Source organism: Cherax quadricarinatus, chromosome 55, assembly GCF_038502225.1.
Source record: "Cherax quadricarinatus isolate ZL_2023a chromosome 55, ASM3850222v1, whole genome shotgun sequence".
NCBI classification, from domain to species: Eukaryota; Metazoa; Arthropoda; class Malacostraca; order Decapoda; family Parastacidae; genus Cherax; species Cherax quadricarinatus.
In genome coordinates, this window is record NC_091346.1 from 12,303,241 (window position 1) to 12,324,214 (window position 20,974).

Here is a 20,974-nt window from a genome sequence, read left to right on the forward strand (position 1 = left end):
GTGGCTCCCTGGGTGGATGTTGTCTATCAGTCTACTACCACAGGACGGTAGTACCTCCCTGGGTGGTTGTTGTCTACCAACCTACTACCACAAGACGGTAGTACCTCCCTGGGTGGTTGTTGTCTACCAACCTACTACCACAGGACGGTAGTACCTCCCTGGGTGGTTGCTGTCTACCAACCTACTACCACAGGACGGTAGTACCTCCCTGGGTGGTTGTTGTCTACCAACCTACTACCACAGGACTGTAGTACCTCCCTGGGTGGTTGTTGTCTACCAACCTACTACCACAGGACGGTAGTACCTCCCTGGGTGGTTGCTGTCTACCAACCTACTACCACAGGACGGTAGTACCTCCCTGGGTGGTTGTTGTCTACCAACCTACTTCCACAGGACGGTAGTACCTCCCTGGGTGGTTGTTGTCTACCAACCTACTACCACAGGACGGTAGTACCTCCCTGGGTGGTTGTTGTCTACCAACCTACTACCACAGGACGGTAGTACCTCCCTGGGTGGTTGTTGTCTACCAACCTACTACCACAGGACGGTAGTACCTCCCTGGGTGGTTGTTGTCTACCAACCTACTACCACAGGACGGTAGTACCTCCCTGGGTGGTTGCTGTCTACCAACCTACTACCACAGGACGGTAGTACCTCCCTGGGTGGTTGTTGTCTACCAACCTACTACCACAGGACGGTAGTACCTCCCTGGGTGGTTGTTGTCTACCAACCTACTACCACAGGACGGTAGTAGCTCCCTGGGTGGTTGCTGTCTACCAACCTACTACCACAGGACGGTAGTACCTCCCTGGGTGGTTGTTGTCTACCAACCTACTACCACAGGACGGTAGTACCTCCCTTGGTGGTTGTTGTCTACCAACCTACTACCACAGGATGGTAGTACCTCCCTAGGTGGTTGTTGTCTACCAACCTACTACCACAGGACGGTAGTACCTCCCTGGGTGGTTGTTGTCTACCAACCTACTACCACAGGATGGTAGTAGCTCCCTGGGTGGTTGTCTGCCAACTTACTACCACAGGATGGTAGTTTCTCCATGGGTGGTTGTTGTCTATCAACTTACTACCACAGGATGGTAGTACCTCTCTGGGTGTTTGTTGTCTACCAACCTACTACCACAGGACTATAGTAGCTCCCTGGGTGGTTGTTGTCTACCAACCTACTACCACAGGATGGTAGTATCTCCCTGGGAGGTTTTTGTCTACTAACCAACTGCCACAGGATGGTAGTACCTCCCAGGGTGGTTGTTGTCTACCAACCTACTACCACAGGATGGTAGTACCTCCCTGGGTGGTTGTCTGCCAACTTACTACCACAGGATGGTAGTATCTCCCTGGGTGGTTGTTGTCTTTCAACCTACTACCACAGGATGGTAGTACCTCTCTGGGTGGTTGTTGTCTACCAACCTACTACCACAGGACTATAGTAGCTCCCTGGGTGGTTGTTGTCTACCAACCTACTACCACAGGACGGTAGTACCTCCCTGGGTGGTTGCTGTCTACCAACCTACTACCACAGGAGTGTAGTAGCTCCCTGGGTGGTTGTTGTCTACCAACCTACTACCACAGGAGGGTAGTACCTCCCTGGGTGGTTGTTGTCTACCAACCTACTACCACAGGACTGTAGTACCTCCCTGGGTGGTTGTTGTCTACCAACCTACTACCACAGGACGGTAGTACCTCCCTGGGTGGTTGTTGTCTACCAACCTACTACCACAGGACGGTAGTACCTCCCTGGGTGGTTGTTGTCTACCAACCTACTACCACAGGACGGTAGTAGCTCCCTGGGTGGTTGTTGTCTACCAACCTACTACCACAGGACGGTAGTAGCTCCCTGGGTGGTTGTTGTCTACCAACCTACTACCACAGGACGGTAGTAGCTCCCTGGGTGGTTGTTGTCTACCAACCTACTACCACAGGACGGTAGTACCTCCCTGGGTGGTTGTTGTCTACCAACCTACTACCACAGGACGGTAGTACCTCCCTGGGTGGTTGTTGTCTACCAACCTACTACCACAGGACGGTAGTACCTCCCTGGGTGGTTGTTGTCTACCAACCTACTACCACAGGACGGTAGTACCTCCCTGGGTGGTTGCTGTCTACCAACCTACTACCACAGGACGGTAGTACCTCCCTGGGTGGTTGTTGTCTACCAACCTACTACCACAGGACGGTAGTACCTCCCTGGGTGGTTGTTGTCTACCAACCTACTACCACAGGACGGTAGTACCTCCCTGGGTGGTTGCTGTCTACCAACCTACTACCACAGGACGGTAGTACCTCCCTGGGTGGTTGTTGTCTACCAACCTACTACCACAGGACGGTAGTACCTCCCTGGGTGGTTGTTGTCTACCAACCTACTACCACAGGACGGTAGTACCTCCCTGGGTGGTTGTTGTCTACCAACCTACTACCACAGAACGGTAGTACCTCCCTGGGTGGTTGCTGTCTACCAACCTACTACCACAGTACGGTAGTACCTCCCTGGGTGGTTTTTGTCTACCAACCTACTACCACAGGACGGTAGTACCTCCCTGGGTGGTTGTTGTCTACCAACCTACTACCACAGGACGGTAGTAGCTCCCTGGGTGGTTGCTGTCTACCAACCTACTACCACAGGACGGTAGTAGCTCCTTGGGTGGTTGTTGTCTACCAACCTACTACCACAGGACGGTAGTAGCTCCCTGGGTGGTTGTTGTTTACCAACCTACTGCCACAGGACGGTAGTACCTCCCTGGGTGGTTGCTGTCTACCAACGTACTACCACAGGACGGTAGTACCTTCCTGGGTGGTTGTTGTCTACCAACCTACTACCACAGGACGGTAGTACCTCCCTGGGTGGTTATTGTCTACCAACCTACTACCACAGGACGGTAGTACCTCCCTGGGTGGTTGCTGTCTACCAACCTACTACCACAGGACGGTAGTACCTCCCTGGGTGGTTGTTGTCTACCAACCTACTACCACAGGACGGTAGTAGCTCCATGGGAGGTTGTTGTCTACCAACCTACTACCACAGGACGGTAGTAGCTCCCTGGGTGGTTGTTGTCTACCAACCTACTACCACAGGACGGTAGTAGCTCCCTGGGTGGTTGTTGTCTACCAACTTACTACCACAGGATGGTAGTACCTCTCTGCGTGGTTGTTGTCTACCAACCTACTACCACAGGACTATAGTAGCTCCCTTTGTGGTTGTTGTCTACCAACCTACTACCACAGGACGGTAGTACCTCCCTGGGTGGTTGCTGTCTACCAACCTACTAACACAGGACTGTAGTAGCTCCCTGGGTGGTTGTTGTCTACCAACCTACTACCACAGGAGGGTAGTACCTCCCTGGGTGGTTGTTGTCTACCAACCTACTACCACAGGACTGTAGTACCTCCCTGGGTGGTTGTCTACCAACGTACTACCACAGGACGGTAGTACCTCCCTGGGTGGTTGTTGTCTACCAACCTACTACCACAGGACGGTAGTACCTCCCTGGGTGGTTGTTGTCTACCAACCTACTACCACAGGAGGGTAGTACCTCCCTGGGTGGTTGTTGTCTACCAACCTACTACCACAGGACGGTAGTAGCTCCCTGGGTGGTTGTTGTCTACCAACCTACTACCACAGGACGGTAGTAGCTCCCTGGGTGGTTGTTGTCTACCAACCTACTACCACAGGACGGTAGTAGCTCCCTGGGTGGTTGTTGTCTACCAACCTACTACCACAGGAGGGTAGTAGCTCCCTGGGTGGTTGTTGTCCACGAACCTGCTACGACAGGACGGTAGTACCTCCCTAGGTGGTTGTTGTCTACCAACCTACTACCACAGGACGGTAGTACCTCCCTGGGTGGTTGCTGTCTACCAACCTACTACCACAGGACGGTAGTACCTCCCTGGGTGGTTGTTGTCTACCAACCTACTACCACAGGACGGTAGTAGCTCCCTGGGTGGTTGCTGTCTACCAACCTACTACCACAGGACGGTAGTAGCTCCCTGGGTGGTTGTTGTCTACCAACCTACTACCACAGGACGGTAGTACCTCCCTGGGTGGTTGTTGTCTACCAATCTACTACCACAGGACGGTAGTACCTCCCTGGGTGGTTGTTGTCTACCAACCTACTACCACAGGACGGTAGTACCTCCCTGGGTGGTTGCTGTCTACCAACCTACTACCACAGGACGGTAGTACCTCCCTGGGTGGTTGTTGTCTACCAACCTACTACCACAGGACGGTAGTAGCTCCCTGGGTGGTTGTTGTCTACCAACCTACTACCACAGGACGGTAGTAGCTCCCTGGGTGGTTGTTGTCTACCAACCTACTACCACAGGACGGTAGTAGCTCCCTGGGTGGTTGTTGTCTACCAACCTACTACCACAGGACGGTAGTAGCTCCCTGGGTGGTTGTTGTCTACCAACCTACTTCCACAGGACGGTAGTAGCTCCCTGGGTGGTTGTTGTCTATCAACCTACTACCACAGGACGGTAGTAGCTCCCTGGGTGGTTGTCGTCTACCAACCTACTACCACAGGACGGTAGTAGCTCCCTGGGTGGTTGTTGTCTACCAACCTACTACCACAGGATGGTAGTAGTTCCCTGGGTGGTTGTTGTCTAGCAAACTACTACCACAGGACGGTAGTATCTCCCTGGGTGGTTGTTGTCTACCAACCTACTACCACAGGACGGTAGTAGCTCCCTTGGTGGTTGTTGTCTACCAACCTACTACCACAGGACGGTAGTACCTCCCTGGGTGGTTGTTGTCTACCAACCTACTACCACAGGACGGTAGTACCTCCCTGGGTGGTTGTTGTCTACCAACCTACTACCACAGGACGGTAGTACCTCCCTGGGTGGTTGTTGTCTATCAACCTACTACCACAGGACGGTAGTACCTCCCTGGGTGGTTGTTGTCTACCAACCTACTACCACAGGACGGTAGTACCTCCCTGGGTGGTTGTTGTCTACCAACCTACTACCACAGGACGGTAGTACCTCCCTGGGTGGTTGTTGTCTACCAACCTACTACCACAGGACGGTAGTACCTCCCTGGGTGGTTGTTGTCTACCAACCTACTACCACAGGACGGTAGTAGCTCCCTGGGTGGTTGTTGTCTACCAACCTACTACCACAGGACGGTAGTACCTCCCTGGGTGGTTGCTGTCTACCAACCTACTACCACAGGACGGTAGTACCTCCCTGGGTGGTTGTTGTCTACCAACCTACTACCACAGGACGGTAGTACCTCCCTGGGTGGTTGTTGTCTACCAACCTACTACCACAGGACGGTAGTACCTCCCTGGGTGGTTGTTGTCTACCAACCTACTACCACAGGACGGTAGTACCTCCCTGGGTGGTTGTTGTCTACCAACCTACTACCACAGGACGGTAGTACCTCCCTGGGTGGTTGTTGTCTACCAACCTACTACCACAGGACGGTAGTACCTCCCTGGGTGGTTGCTGTCTACCAACCTACTACCACAGGACGGTAGTACCTCCCTGGGTGGTTGTTGTCTACCAACCTACTACCACAGGACGGTAGTACCTCCCTGGGTGGTTGTTGTCTACCAACCTACTACCACAGGACGGTAGTACCTCCCTGGGTGGTTGCTGTCTACCAACCTACTACCACAGGACGGTAGTACCTCCCTGGGTGGTTGTTGTCTACCAACCTACTACCACAGGACGGTAGTACCTCCCTGGGTGGTTGTTGTCTACCAACCTACTACCACAGGACGGTAGTACCTCCCTGGGTGGTTGTTGTCTACCAACCTACTACCACAGGACGGTAGTACCTCCCTGGGTGGTTGTTGTCTACCAACCTACTACCACAGGACGGTAGTACCTCCCTGGGTGGTTGTTGTCTACCAACCTACTACCACAGGACGGTAGTACCTCCCTGGGTGGTTGTTGTCTACCAACCTACTACCACAGGACGGTAGTACCTCCCTGGGTGGTTGTTGTCTACCAACCTACTACCACAGGACGGTAGTACCTCCCTGGGTGGTTGTTGTCTACCAACCTACTACCACAGGACGGTAGTACCTCCCTGGGTGGTTGTTGTCTACCAACCTACTACCACAGGACGGTAGTACCTCCCTGGGTGGTTGTTGTCTACCAACCTACTACCACAGGACGGTAGTACCTCCCTGGGTGGTTGTTGTCTACCAACCTACTACCACAGGACGGTAGTACCTCCCTGGGTGGTTGCTGTCTACCAACCTACTACCACAGGACGGTAGTACCTCCCTGGGTGGTTGTTGTCTACCAACCTACTACCACAGGACGGTAGTACCTCCCTGGGTGGTTGTTGTCTACCAACCTACTACCACAGGACGGTAGTACCTCCCTGGGTGGTTGCTGTCTACCAACCTACTACCACAGGACGGTAGTACCTCCCTGGGTGGTTGTTGTCTACCAACCTACTACCACAGGACGGTAGTACCTCCCTGGGTGGTTGTTGTCTACCAACCTACTACCACAGGACGGTAGTACCTCCCTGGGTGGTTGTTGTCTACCAACCTACTACCACAGGACGGTAGTACCTCCCTGGGTGGTTGTTGTCTACCAACCTACTACCACAGGACGGTAGTACCTCCCTGGGTGGTTGCTGTCTACCAACCTACTACCACAGGACGGTAGTACCTCCCTGGGTGGTTGTTGTCTACCAACCTACTACCACAGGACGGTAGTACCTCCCTGGGTGGTTGTTGTCTACCAACCTACTACCACAGGACGGTAGTACCTCCCTGGGTGGTTGCTGTCTACCAACCTACTACCACAGGACGGTAGTACCTCCCTGGGTGGTTGTTGTCTACCAACCTACTACCACAGGACGGTAGTACCTCCCTGGGTGGTTGCTGTCTACCAACCTACTACCACAGGACGGTAGTACCTCCCTGGGTGGTTGCTGTCTACCAACCTACTACCACAGGACGGTAGTACCTCCCTGGGTGGTTGTTGTCTACCAACCTACTACCACAGGACGGTAGTACCTCCCTGGGTGGTTGTTGTCTACCAACCTACTACCACAGGACGGTAGTACCTCCCTGGGTGGTTGTTGTCTACCAACCTACTACCACAGGACGGTAGTACCTCCCTGGGTGGTTGCTGTCTACCAACCTACTACCACAGGACGGTAGTACCTCCCTGGGTGGTTGTTGTCTACCAACCTACTACCACAGGACGGTAGTACCTCCCTGGGTGGTTGTTGTCTACCAACCTACTACCACAGGACGGTAGTACCTCCCTGGGTGGTTGTTGTCTACCAACCTACTACCACAGGACGGTAGTACCTCCCTGGGTGGTTGCTGTCTACCAACCTACTACCACAGGACGGTAGTACCTCCCTGGGTGGTTGTTGTCTACCAACCTACTACCACAGGACGGTAGTACCTCCCTGGGTGGTTGTTGTCTACCAACCTACTACCACAGGACGGTAGTACCTCCCTGGGTGGTTGTTGTCTACCAACCTACTACCACAGGACGGTAGTACCTCCCTGGGTGGTTGTTGTCTACCAACCTACTACCACAGGACGGTAGTACCTCCCTGGGTGGTTGTTGTCTACCAACCTACTACCACAGGACGGTAGTACCTCCCTGGGTGGTTGTTGTCTACCAACCTACTACCACAGGACGGTAGTACCTCCCTGGGTGGTTGTTGTCTACCAACCTACTACCACAGGACGGTAGTACCTCCCTGGGTGGTTGTTGTCTACCAACCTACTACCACAGGACGGTAGTACCTCCCTGGGTGGTTGTTGTCTACCAACCTACTACCACAGGACGGTAGTACCTCCCTGGGTGGTTGTTGTCTACCAACCTACTACCACAGGACGGTAGTACCTCCCTGGGTGGTTGCTGTCTACCAACCTACTACCACAGGACGGTAGTACCTCCCTGGGTGGTTGTTGTCTACCAACCTACTACCACAGGACGGTAGTACCTCCCTGGGTGGTTGCTGTCTACCAACCTACTACCACAGGACGGTAGTACCTCCCTGGGTGGTTGTTGTCTACCAACCTACTACCACAGGACGGTAGTACCTCCCTGGGTGGTTGTTGTCTACCAACCTACTACCACAGGACGGTAGTACCTCCCTGGGTGGTTGTTGTCTACCAACCTACTACCACAGGACGGTAGTACCTCCCTGGGTGGTTGTTGTCTACCAACCTACTACCACAGGACGGTAGTACCTCCCTGGGTGGTTGTTGTCTACCAACCTACTACCACAGGACGGTAGTACCTCCCTGGGTGGTTGTTGTCTACCAACCTACTACCACAGGACGGTAGTACCTCCCTGGGTGGTTGTTGTCTACCAACCTACTACCACAGGACGGTAGTACCTCCCTGGGTGGTTGTTGTCTACCAACCTACTACCACAGGACGGTAGTACCTCCCTGGGTGGTTGTTGTCTACCAACCTACTACCACAGGACGGTAGTACCTCCCTGGGTGGTTGTTGTCTACCAACCTACTACCACAGGACGGTAGTACCTCCCTGGGTGGTTGTTGTCTACCAACCTACTACCACAGGACGGTAGTACCTCCCTGGGTGGTTGCTGTCTACCAACCTACTACCACAGGACGGTAGTACCTCCCTGGGTGGTTGTTGTCTACCAACCTACTACCACAGGACGGTAGTACCTCCCTGGGTGGTTGCTGTCTACCAACCTACTACCACAGGACGGTAGTACCTCCCTGGGTGGTTGTTGTCTACCAACCTACTACCACAGGACGGTAGTACCTCCCTGGGTGGTTGTTGTCTACCAACCTACTACCACAGGACGGTAGTACCTCCCTGGGTGGTTGTTGTCTACCAACCTACTACCACAGGACGGTAGTACCTCCCTGGGTGGTTGCTGTCTACCAACCTACTACCACAGGACGGTAGTACCTCCCTGGGTGGTTGTTGTCTACCAACCTACTACCACAGGACGGTAGTACCTCCCTGGGTGGTTGTTGTCTACCAACCTACTACCACAGGACGGTAGTACCTCCCTGGGTGGTTGTTGTCTACCAACCTACTACCACAGGACGGTAGTACCTCCCTGGGTGGTTGCTGTCTACCAACCTACTACCACAGGACGGTAGTACCTCCCTGGGTGGCTGTTGTCTACCAACCTACTACCACAGGACGGTAGTACCTCCCTGGGTGGTTGTTGTCTACCAACCTACTACCACAGGACGGTAGTACCTCCCTGGGTGGTTGTTGTCTACCAACCTACTACCACAGGACGGTAGTACCTCCCTGGGTGGCTGTTGTCTACCAACCTACTACCACAGGACGGTAGTACCTCCCTGGGTGGCTGTTGTCTACCAACCTACTACCACAGGATGGTAGTACCTCCCTGGGTGGCTGTTGTCTACCAACCTACTACCACAGGACGGTAGTACCTCCCTGGGTGGCTGTTGTCTACCAACCTACTACCACAGGAGGGTAGTACCTCCCTGGGTGGCTGTTGTCTACCAACCTGCTACCACAGGACGGTAGTACCTCCCTGGGTGGTTGTTGTCTACCAACCTACTACCACAGGAGGGTAGTACCTCCCTGGGTGGCTGTTGTCTACCAACCTACTACCACAGGAGGGTAGTACCTCCCTGGGTGGCTGTTGTCTACCAACCTACTACCACAGGAGGGTAGTACCTCCCTGGGTGGCTGTTGTCTACCAACCTACTATCACAGGAGGGTAGTACCTCCCTGGGTGGCTGTTGTTTACCAACCTACTATCACAGGAGGGTAGTACCTCCCTGGGTGGCTGTTGTTTACCAACCTACTATCACAGGAGGGTAGTACCTCCCTGGGTGGCTGTTGTTTACCAACCTACTATCACAGGAGGGTAGTACCTCCCTGGGTGGCTGTTGTTTACCAACCTACTATCAGAGGAGGGTAGTACCTCCCTGGGTGGCTGTTGTTTACCAACCTACTATCACAGGAGGGTAGTACCTCCCTGGGTGGCTGTTGTTTACCAACCTACTACCACAGGAGGGTAGTACCTCCCTGGGTGGCTGTTGTTTACCAACCTACTATCACAGGAGGGTAGTACCTCCCTGGGTGGCTGTTGTTTACCAACCTACTATCACAGGAGGGTAGTACCTCCCTGGGTGGCTGTTGTTTACCAACCTACTATCACAGGAGGGTAGTACCTCCCTGGGTGGCTGTTGTCTACCAACCTACTACCACAGGAGGGTAGTACCTCCCTGGGTGGCTGTTGTCTACCAACCTACTACCACAGGAGGGTAGTACCTCCCTGAGTGGCTGTTGTCTACCAACCTACTACCACAGGAGGGTAGTACCTCCCTGGGTGGCTGTTGTCTATCAACTTACTTCCTGTATATCATTATTATTACTATTATTATTATTATTATTAATATTATTATTATTATTATAATTATTATTTTTTTTATTATTATTATTATTGTTATTATTATTATTTGGATTATTATTATAACTGTTCAGCACTAAACCCGAGTGGGTTGTCTAGCAGAAGAATTGGTGAAGGTTCTATCTCTCGCCCATAATTTCAGTTCAAAGTCTTACCAGTCAGGTTGTTACCAGTCAGGTTGTTACCAGTCAGGTTGTTACCAGTCACGTTGTTACCAGTCAGGTTGTTACCAGTCAGGTTGTTACCAGTCAGGTTGTTACCAGTCATGTTGTTACCAGTCAGGTTGTTACCAGTCAGGTTGTTACCAGTCAGGTTGTTACCAGTCAGGTTGTTACCAGTCAGGTTGTTACCAGTCAGGTTGTTACCAGTCAGGTTGTTACCAGTCATGTTGTTACCAGTCATGTTGTTACCAGTCAGGTTGTTACCAGTCAGGTTGTTACCAGTCAGGTTGTTACCAGTCAGGTTGTTACCAGTCAGGTTGTTACCAGTCAGGTTGTTACCAGTCAGGTTGCTACCAGTCAGGTTGCTACCAGTCAGGTTGTTACCAGTCAGGTTGTTACCAGTCAGGTTGTTACCAGTCAGGTTGCTACCAGTCAGGTTGTTACCAGTCAGGTTGTTACCAATCACGTTGCTACCTGTCACGTTGTTACCAGTCAGGTTGTTACCAGTCAGGTTGTTACCAGTCAGGTTGTTACCAGTCAGGTTGTTACCAGTCAGGTTTCTACCAGTCAGGTTGCTACCAGTCAGGTTGCTACCAGTCAGGTTGTTACCAGTCAGGTTGTTACCAGTCAGGTTGTTACCAGTCAGGTTGCTACCAGTCACGTTGTTACCAGTCAGGTTGTTACCAGTCACGTTGCTACCTGTCACGTTGTTACCAGTCAGGTTGTTACCAGTCAGGTTGTTACCAGTCAGGTTGTTACCAGTCAGGTTGTTACCAGTCAGGTTGTTACCAGTCAGGTTGTTACCAGCCAGGTTGTTACCAGTCAGGTTGTTACCAGTCATGTTGTTAGCAGTCAGGTTGTTGCCAGTCAGGTTGTTACCGGTCAGGTTGTTACCAGTCATGTTGTTACCAGTCACGTTGTTACCAGTCATGTTGTTACCAGTCAGGTTGTTACCAGTCAGGTTGTTACCAGTCACGTTGTTACCAGTCAGGTTGTTACCAGTCAGGTTGTTACCAGTCACGTTGTTACCAGTCACGTTGTTACCTGTCATGTTGTTGCCAGTCAGGTTGTTACCAGTCATGTTGTTACCAGTCACGTTGTTACCTGTCATGTTGTTACCAGTCAGGTTGTTACCAGTCATGTTGTTACCAGTTACGTTGTTACCTGTCATGTTGTTACCAGTCAGGTTGTTACCAGTCATGTTGTTACCAGTCAGGTTGTTACCAGTCAGGTTGTTACCAGTCAGGTTGTTACCAGTCAGGTTGTTACCAGTCACGTTGTTACCAGTCACGTTGTTACCAGTCACGTTGTTACCAGTCACGTTGTTACCAGCCAGGTTATTACCAGTCACGTTGTTACCAGTCACGTTGTTACCAGTCAGGTTGTTACCAGTCAGGTTGTTACCAGTCAGGTTGTTACCAGTCACGTTGTTACCAGTCACGTTGTTACCAGCCAGGTTGTTACCAGTCACGTTGTTACCAGTCAGGTTGTTACCAGTCATGTTGTTACCACTCAGGTTGTTACCAGTCAGGTTGTTACCAGTCATGTTGTTACCATTCAGGTTGTTACCAGTCATGTTGTTACCAGTCAGGTTATTACCAGTCATGTTGTTACCAGTCACGTTGTTACCAGTCAGGTTGTTACCATTCATGTTGTTACCAGTCAGGTTGTTACCAGTCATGTTGTTACCAGTCATGTTGTTACCAGTCAGGTTGTTACCAGTCATGTTGTTACCAGTCATGCTGTTACCAGTCAGGTTGTTACCAGTCAGGTTGTTACCAGTCATGTTGTTACCAGTCATGTTGTTACCAGTCATGTTGTTACCAGTCATGTTGTTACCAGTCAGGTTGTTACCAGTCATGTTGTTACCAGTCAGGTTGTTACCAGTCATGTTGTTACCAGTCATGTTGTTACCAGTAATGTTGTTAACAGTCAGGTTGTTACCAGTCATGTTGTTACCAGTCATGTTGTTACCAGTCATGTTGTTACCAGTCATGTTGTTACCAGTCAGGTTGTTACCAGTCATGTTGTTACCTGTCGTGTTGTTAACAGTCAGGTTGTTACCAGTCATGTTATTACCAGTCATGTTGTTAACAGTCAGGTTGTTACCAGTCAGTTTGTTACCAGTCATGTTGTTACCATTCATGTTGTTACCAGTCAGGTTGTTACCAGTCATGTTGTTACCAGTCATGTTGTTACCAGTCATGTTGTTACCAGTCAGGTTGTTACCAGTCATGTTGTTACCAGTCAGGTTGTTACCAGTCAGGTTGTTACCAGTCATGTTGTTACCAGTCATGTTGTTACCAGTCAGGTTGTTACCAGTCAGGTTGTTGCCAGTCAGGTTGTTACCAGTCATGTTGTTACCAGTCATGTTGTTACCAGTCATGTTGTTACCAGTCATGTTGTTACCAGTCAGGTTGTTACCAGTCATGTTGTTACCAGTCGTGTTGTTAACAGTCAGGTTGTTACCAGTCATGTTGTTACCAGTCATGTTGTTAACAGTCAGGTTGTTACCAGTCAGTTTGTTACCAGTCATGTTGTTACCATTCATGTTGTTACCAGTCAGGTTGTTACCAGTCATGTTGTTACCAGTCATGTTGTTACCAGTCATGTTGTTACCAGTCAGGTTGTTACCAGTCATGTTGTTACCAGTCATGTTGTTACCAGTCAGGTTGTTACCAGTCAGGTTGTTACCAGTCAGGTTGTTACCAGTCATGTTGTTACCAGTCATGTTGTTACCAGTCATGTTGTTACCAGTCAGGTTGTTACCAGTCAGGTTGTTACCAGTCATGTTGTTACCAGTCATGTTGTTACCAGTCATGTTGTTACCAGTCATGTTGTTAACAGTCAGGTTGTTACCATTCATGTTGTTACCAGTCATGTTGTTACCAGTCAGGTTGTTACCAGTCATGTTGTAACCAGTCAGGTTGTTACCAGTCAGGTTGTTACCAGTCATGTTGTTAACAGTCAGGTTGTTACCAGTCATGTTGTTGCCAGTCATGTTGTTACCAGTCATGTTGTTAGCAGTCAGGTTGTTACCAGTCATGTTGTTACCAGTCATGTTGTTACCAGTCATGTTGTTACCAGTCATGTTGTTTCTAGTCATGTTGTTACCAGTCATGTTGTTACCAGTCATGTTGTTACCAGTCATGTTGTTACCAGTCATGTTGTTACCAGTCATGTTGTTACCAGTCATGTTGTTACCAGTCAGGTTGTTACCAGTCAAGTTGTTACCAGTCAGGTTGTTAGCAGTCAGGTTGTTAGCAGTCAGGTTGTTACCAGTCAGGTTGTTACCAGTCATGTTGTTACCAGTCAGGTTGTTAGCAGTCAGGTTGTTACCAGTCAGGTTGTTACCAGTCAGGTTGTTACCAGTCAGGTTGTTACCAGTCAGGTTGTTACCAGTCAGGTTGTTATCAGTCATGTTGTTACCAGTCATGTTGTTACCAGTCAGGTTGTTAGCAGTCATGTTGTTACCAGTCAGGTTGTTATCAGTCATGTTGTTACCAGTCATGTTGTTACCAGTCAGGTTGTTAGCAGTCAGGTTGTTAGTATAACTGAAGAGTATGTACCACTTAATAATATAAATAACCCTCCTAAACGTCTTCAGTTGCTTGTAAGGAGAAGCAAACTTAATAACACTGACTCACCTGAAGGGCATGAATTTCACTGATGTAGAAAAACCTTAATAGAATGAGCGGTGTCTGTGGTAGATCCTGTATGGTGTTAAGGTTACTGCAGTAGAACTGTGAGGATCACAGTACAAGTAGGATATAAATATTGTGAGGATCACTGTAGTACATGATCCTAAATAATGTGAGGGTCACTGTAATAGATGATCCTAAATAATGTGAGGGTCACTGTAATAGATGATCCTAAATAATGTGAGGGTCACTGTAGTAAATGATCCTAAATAATGTGAGGGTCACTGTAATAGATGATCCTAAATAATGTGAGGGTCACTGTAGTAAATGATCCTAAATAATGTGAGGGTCACTGTAATAGATAATCCTAAATAATGTGAGGGTCACTGTAGTAAATGATCCTAAATAATGTGAGGGTCACTGTAATAGATAATCCTAAATAATGTGAGGGTCACTGTAGTAAATGATCCTAAATAATGTGAGGGTCACTGTAATAGATAATCCTAAATAATGTGAGGGTCACTGTAGTAAATGATCCTAAATAATGTGAGGGTCACTGTAATAGATGATCCTAAATAATGTGAGGGTCACTGTAGTAAATGATCCTAAATAATGTGAGGGTCACTGTAATAGATGATCCTAAATAATGTGAGGGTCACTGTAATAGATAATCCTAAATAATGTGAGGGTCACTGTAATAGATAATCCTAAATAATGTGAGGGTCACTGTAATAAATGATCCTAAATAATGTGAGGGTCACTGTAATAAATGATCCTAAATAATGTGAGGGTCACTATTTACCTGGAGTTTATCTGAAGAGGGCTTCGGGGGTCAACGCCCCCGCGGTTCGGTCTGAGACCAAGCCTCATGGTGGATCAGGGTCTGATCAACCAGGCTGGTACCGCTGGCCAGTTGGTCAGGTACTGACTTTAGGTGCCTGTCCAGAGCCTTCTTGAAGACAGCCAGGGGTCTATTGGTAACCCCACTTATGTATGCTGGAAGGCAATTGAACAGTCTTGGGGCCCTGATATTTATCGTGTTGTCTCTCAGTGTATTCGTGACTCCCTGGATTTTCATTGGGAAAATATTGCATCTCCTGCCGAATCTTTTGCTTTAAGATCACAGCAAACAAGTGATATCACAATATGCAGAATAACCAATGTGAAAAATTAGCAAAATTCCAAGCGTTGTTGTGATTTCTCACATTATTAAGGAACTATAAAAATAAAAGGAAGGCAGATCAGGACACCTCAACATCACCTGACTTTGTATGATAATGTAGGTAGGTAGTTAAGGATCCATAAACACATATACTACCCAGAGCCACTTTCCAGCACAAATCCCACCTACATAGTGGCCTCCCATAGTATCGTGGAAGGTCTCCAACTCCCCCAGCCCCCACGAACCTTCCAAAAATATAGTTTTGGAGAGGCTGAAGGGATGGTTCACCAACGCAGTTGGAATAACAAGCAAACATAATAGCACTCAGGGAAACCAAGCTCACAGGAATGATAACAGTCACGATCTTTCCAACTGGATATCAGAGTACTACTCATAAAAAACCAGTGGAGTTTTGAGGAGTTAGAAGAAGTGGACAGAAGGGAAGCAATCGACTACATAGTGGTAACACTTCAGACTGAGGGTCTCAAGTTGCTGATTGAAGTGATATATAACCCACCACAGAATAGCAGGAAGCCAAGGCAAGATTACGAGAGCAACAGATCAATGGTTGACACTCTAGCTGAGGTAGCAAAAAGGGGCCAGCATGGGCAGGGCAGAGTTACTAGATGTGCGTGACTTCAATGACAAGAAGACTGATGGAGGTGGTTCAGGAAAACCTAATGCATCAACATGTTAGGGACACTACCAGAGAAAGAAAGAAGAGAGGGCGAACCAGCAATGCTGGACCTCATATTCACCTTGAGTAGTTCAAACACATATGACAGGCCTCTTGGAGCAAGTGTTCACATGGTTCTGATCTTCGAATACATTATGTTAAAAGTGGAGAATGAAAAAGCATAAATAGAATGAGAGAAGCCAAACTACAAAAGAGGGGATTATACAGGCATGAGGAATTTCCTGCACGAGGTGCAGTGGGAGAGAGATCTGATGGGAAAAACAGTAAATAAAATTATGAAATATGTAACCAAAAAGTGAAAGGAGACAGTGGAAAGGTTTGTACCCAAGGGCAACAAAAACAAGAGTTCACCCAAAGGTGTAGGGAGGACAAACCTAAATGTTCTAGAGAATGGAAAAAGTATAAAGACAAAGAACCCAGGAAAATAAGGAATTAGTTGAAGAGCCAGAAATGAATACGCATGGGTAAGGAGGGAGGCCCAGCAGCATTACGAGAATGACATAGCATCGAAAGATAAATCTGATCCAAAGGTGATGTACAGCCACATCAGCGGAAAAAACCGTCAATGACTAGGTAATCAGGCTGAGGAAGGAAAGAGGAAAAATCACAAGAAACGACAAAGAAGTACGTGAAGAGCTCTATAGAAGATTTAAGGAAGTATTTTCAGTGGACACAGAAATGATTCCAACAAACCTGGATGTTAGAGTACACCAACAAGTGCTGGACACACTACACACAACTGAGAAATAGGTGAAGAAGCTGCTAATAGAACTACATACATCAAATCCGGCGGGACCGGTCATCATCACTTCATGGGTACTGAGGGAAGGAGCACAGGAAAAGCAATTCTGCCTGACGCGCTGAGAACAGAAATAATAAAGCTGGATTCAAAGTATTTCCAGGACAGTGAGTGGACTTTCCTACCAAAAGATAACCGCTCTATGAACAGAACTATGTTCAGAAGGAAACTGAGAAACGGTGGTGGTGAGGAAGTGAATCACTCATGGCTGGTCTATTCCCCTTCTAAAATGTCTGCATTTTGTATCTGTTGACTTCTGTCTATCTAGTCAGACCATCAATCCTCAATGGAGCAGGAAAGTAGATTCAACCAGTGGTAAGTGCTCATGAAACTGCTATGAATCATTGGGAGTGTTTCACACAATGGAAAGAAATGGAACGAAATTTAGCTGGAAACAGAGGCGTTATTGGCGCTTCATTTCAGTAACAGAGAAGGAAAAGCAGAAGTGGTGTGATATCTTGAAGATAATTCACTGCATAAAATTCCTTGCGACTCAGAACCTGGCGTCAGTGAAAGCAAGGAAGGTGCACTTGTAATTTTTATTTAGTGCCATAATTTTTTAATTAACAGATTAACTAGCTTAACTTGTATTTTTGAGGTGATTTTATGGTAAAGTTATCTGAAAGATGGGTGTCAGATGTTTGGAAAGGCACAATTTCAGTGCTTAAAAGTCGCACTATTTGTCGTGGATACGTTCCCTACCCCTTCCATCCTTCCACCAGAAATTTATAGACTCACTTTGTCATCCATTTATACGTCATTCTTTCTAATTGTCCAAACCATCTAATTGTCCAAACCATCTAATTGTCCAAACCATCTCATCAACACTCGGAATCATACTCTGGTAATCCACTCTGTCTTTTAAACTATTAAACGTGATGTCTCCTCTTACTCCAACCTCTTGTTTGCTGCAACATTTAAAAACCATACTTCACACCCATATATTGTATCCTTTGGAACATTCCTGTTTTTGCCTCCATAGACGAGGTATTAATTATTATTATTATTATTATTTATTATTATTATTTATTATTATTATTATTATTATTATTATTATTATTATTATTATTATTATTATTATTATTATTATTACTAATTATTATTATTATTATTATTATTATTATTATTATTATTATTATTATTGTTATTATTATTATTATTATTATTATTATTATTATTATTATTATTATTACTAATATTATCTATTCACAGAGATGCTCTAAACTGGTAAGATTCACAGAGCACTTGGAGAATGATAGGCAATTAGTTTGATCCAAGGAAGGGGCGGGTAGCTGGGATTCTCTACGTAAAGATTACGTAAAGGGCCCCTCACTGACATCTCGGAACCTCACTTGAAGGTGGTAAAGCAAAAGAGAAAAAACAAAATGGCATCGAGTCTTACCTGAAGTAATACTGAGCAGTGGACTCTATTTTGTCCCGGTACGAAGACAGGAGTCGTTCAAAGGGCTCCCTGACGATTATGAATGAAGAGTAGTTCAGGCAAGTGAGGGAGTCATTCAGCTCCTCTATGGAGGGACGTGGGTACAACTTTCTCGTCTCTTCAACGGCTGAGGTCTTGAGGGACAGCCGAAACTCCTTTTCGGTCTTGCCGGCCATTATAAAGAAATTGAACATCCAGGTAGTGGAGGCAGCTTTGAAAACGTTACACCACACCAGCTTATATTTATCACTTATGAGAAATTCATTGCTGTTAGCGGGTTGTGCTTTCTCCTCGGGAGTCAGTTTCTCTTCGCACTGCGTCTGAAGCAACTTGCGCCTCTCCGTCAGGATATTGACTACATTACGTGAACTTTCAGATAATGGTGTTATTCCAGGGTTGATTGTCCACTGATCATTCTTCATATTTGTACTGCTGCTGTTGCATAGCTCCCGCAACTGGTTTATTCTTGCAGTTCTGCCTTCCACCGTAGATTTATCCTTAAGATTTATCTGCAAATAAAAATTTATTCAAGCAAAAGCCATATCAATAGCAACAAAATGCTAAATAAAGAATAGCAAGCAATTCGAGTCATATGTTACATATACGTCTCTATCAACCAGACGTCCTGAGTATTACAAACACGTCATAATCCCACCGACGTTCTGGGTGTTGCACTTGTGTCTTTATTCAGCAGATGAAAGCCAGTGGCAAAAGACACTTCGGTCTGGGTTCGTTCCTTCTGGTACTGGTACTGTCTTAACCAGGTAGAAAGCTGCGCATGCAAACACGAGCTACAGTAAACAACAAAAAGGCACAGTACCGTGTCTGGAATAAAGTCACACTGACTTTGTAAATGGTCCAAGTTGTACCGAAACATCGACCTAAACTCCAGGTAATTTGCCTGAAATGCTCTGCATAACAAGGGACTTTCTTTATAGTAGTATGTCACTGATGTCAGCTATGGTCTGTATACCTTGTACATGTACTTGTAGAAATAAGATTATTATTATTATTATTTTTATTATTATTGTTGTTGTTGTAATTATTAATCAGCAGCCTGGTGCCACCGCTCTGAAGGCACCACTTAGGTTCCAGGGTGCCACATACTTTCATACTTTCACTTATGAATATAAACACATATGCACAAATGTACTGCCATACAAGAGCAACTGAACAGTAGTGTACAGTTTCATTCAAATGCATACACATGTACATAACAACACGCAAACATATAGAACAGCGTACTGATGTACATGCATACATATGCCCAGATATACACAGGCATAGGCATGCATTTTCTTATTTTTAGCTGCATTAGATCTTCATGATCAATCTGCACCTCTTCGAATCCCATTCACTGAGGAAGAATTGACTATTATTTTGCAATTTGGAGAACCTTTCTCGGATCACGAAGAGATGGAAATACTTCTGGAACTTAATATTATTATTAGTAGAAGTAGTAGCAGTAGTACTAACAGTAGTAGTAGTAGTAGTAGTTGTAGTACTAATAGTAGCAGTAGTAAATGTATTAGTACTAGTAGTAGTAATAGCAGTAGTAATAGTAATAGTAGTAGTAGTAATAGTAGTAGTAGTACTAATAGTAATAGTAGTGGTAGTAATAGTAGGAGTAATAGCAGTAGTAGTAATTGTTGTAATAATAATAGATATTCGTCTCTCGACCTCCGGGGAGAGAGGACGCACACCTAGTAGCTACACCTGCCCTCTGGTGGTGACCTTTAGCAACTAGTAGACAAAATGGCGTACCGAGTGGGACAGAGGATTAACACTGTTTGTATACAGCTGATACGTGGCACACTTACTGGAACTACGATGCATACATTGCTGCCTGCTATCATCAGGGACGCCTATGGTGTCCCCAACGAGGAAGTTTATGGCGTTGCCTTAAATGGGATGAACAGAGTATTCCTGAAACTGAATCATACCGGCGTCTACGACAGACTTGTTGACGAGTACCAGGAGAGGAAGGTGACAGTGAACTCGGCAGTGGAGGTTGTTCTGCATGACGTATCCAGGTACTACACGTGGGTGAAGGTGAGAAATGTCCCTTTCGAGGCGACGGCGTATAGTATACAGGAGGTATTCCATAACTACGGAAAAGTCCATTCGGCAACGATGGGAGTATGGACAGAGGGGCCATATAAGGGAAGACCTGAGGGTTCTTATACCCTCAAAATGACGTTGGCTAGGCCTATACCGTCCTATGTCATGCTGGTGGAGTCCAGGACGCAAGTCTTTGTACACTATGCCGGCCAGAGAAAGACCTGTCGACTATGTAGCTCATATGAACATATGGCAGCACAGTGTCCTAGAAAGCAGCCTACCAGGGCTCCTGGTACGTTGGCAGTGGAGCAGAGACCATGTGAGTTGATGCCTGAGTTGCGAGAGGAGGAAGCAGTGACGAGTGGTAGATGGAGTGAAGAAGTAGAACGGGAAGTATCGACGGTCGGTACCTGTGTTACCCTCCCGGAGGTGACAGGGGAGGGGCCCCCATCGCCTGAGGGACGGGTGGACGTGGAAGAGTCTACCCAGGAGAAGCTGCTGGAAGCGGTTCTGCAGGAGTTTTTCGAAGAGAAGGTGGCCGGGGAGGATGGTCCTGAGAAGTCAAGTGAGATGCAGCTGATGGTTGAGCAGCAGGGACAGGTGAAGGGTCCGAGGAATGACAGAGAGG

The 20,974-nt window shown here is 47.6% G+C and overlaps 1 protein-coding gene across 6 annotated transcripts in view; it reads right to left on the reverse strand.

The window, feature by feature from the left end:
• Positions 1-20,974, reverse strand: part of LOC128698449 (carbohydrate sulfotransferase 11-like) — a 174,503-nt gene that overhangs the window by 50,708 nt on the left and 102,821 nt on the right. For all 6 annotated transcript variants that reach the window (XM_070096830.1, XM_070096827.1, XM_070096825.1 and 3 more), the window contains one exon: positions 18,247-18,794. In XM_070096830.1, the coding sequence (XP_069952931.1) occupies positions 18,247-18,707 (461 nt within the window). In that variant the 5' untranslated portion in view covers positions 18,708-18,794. The remainder of the gene's footprint in view (positions 1-18,246; positions 18,795-20,974) is intronic.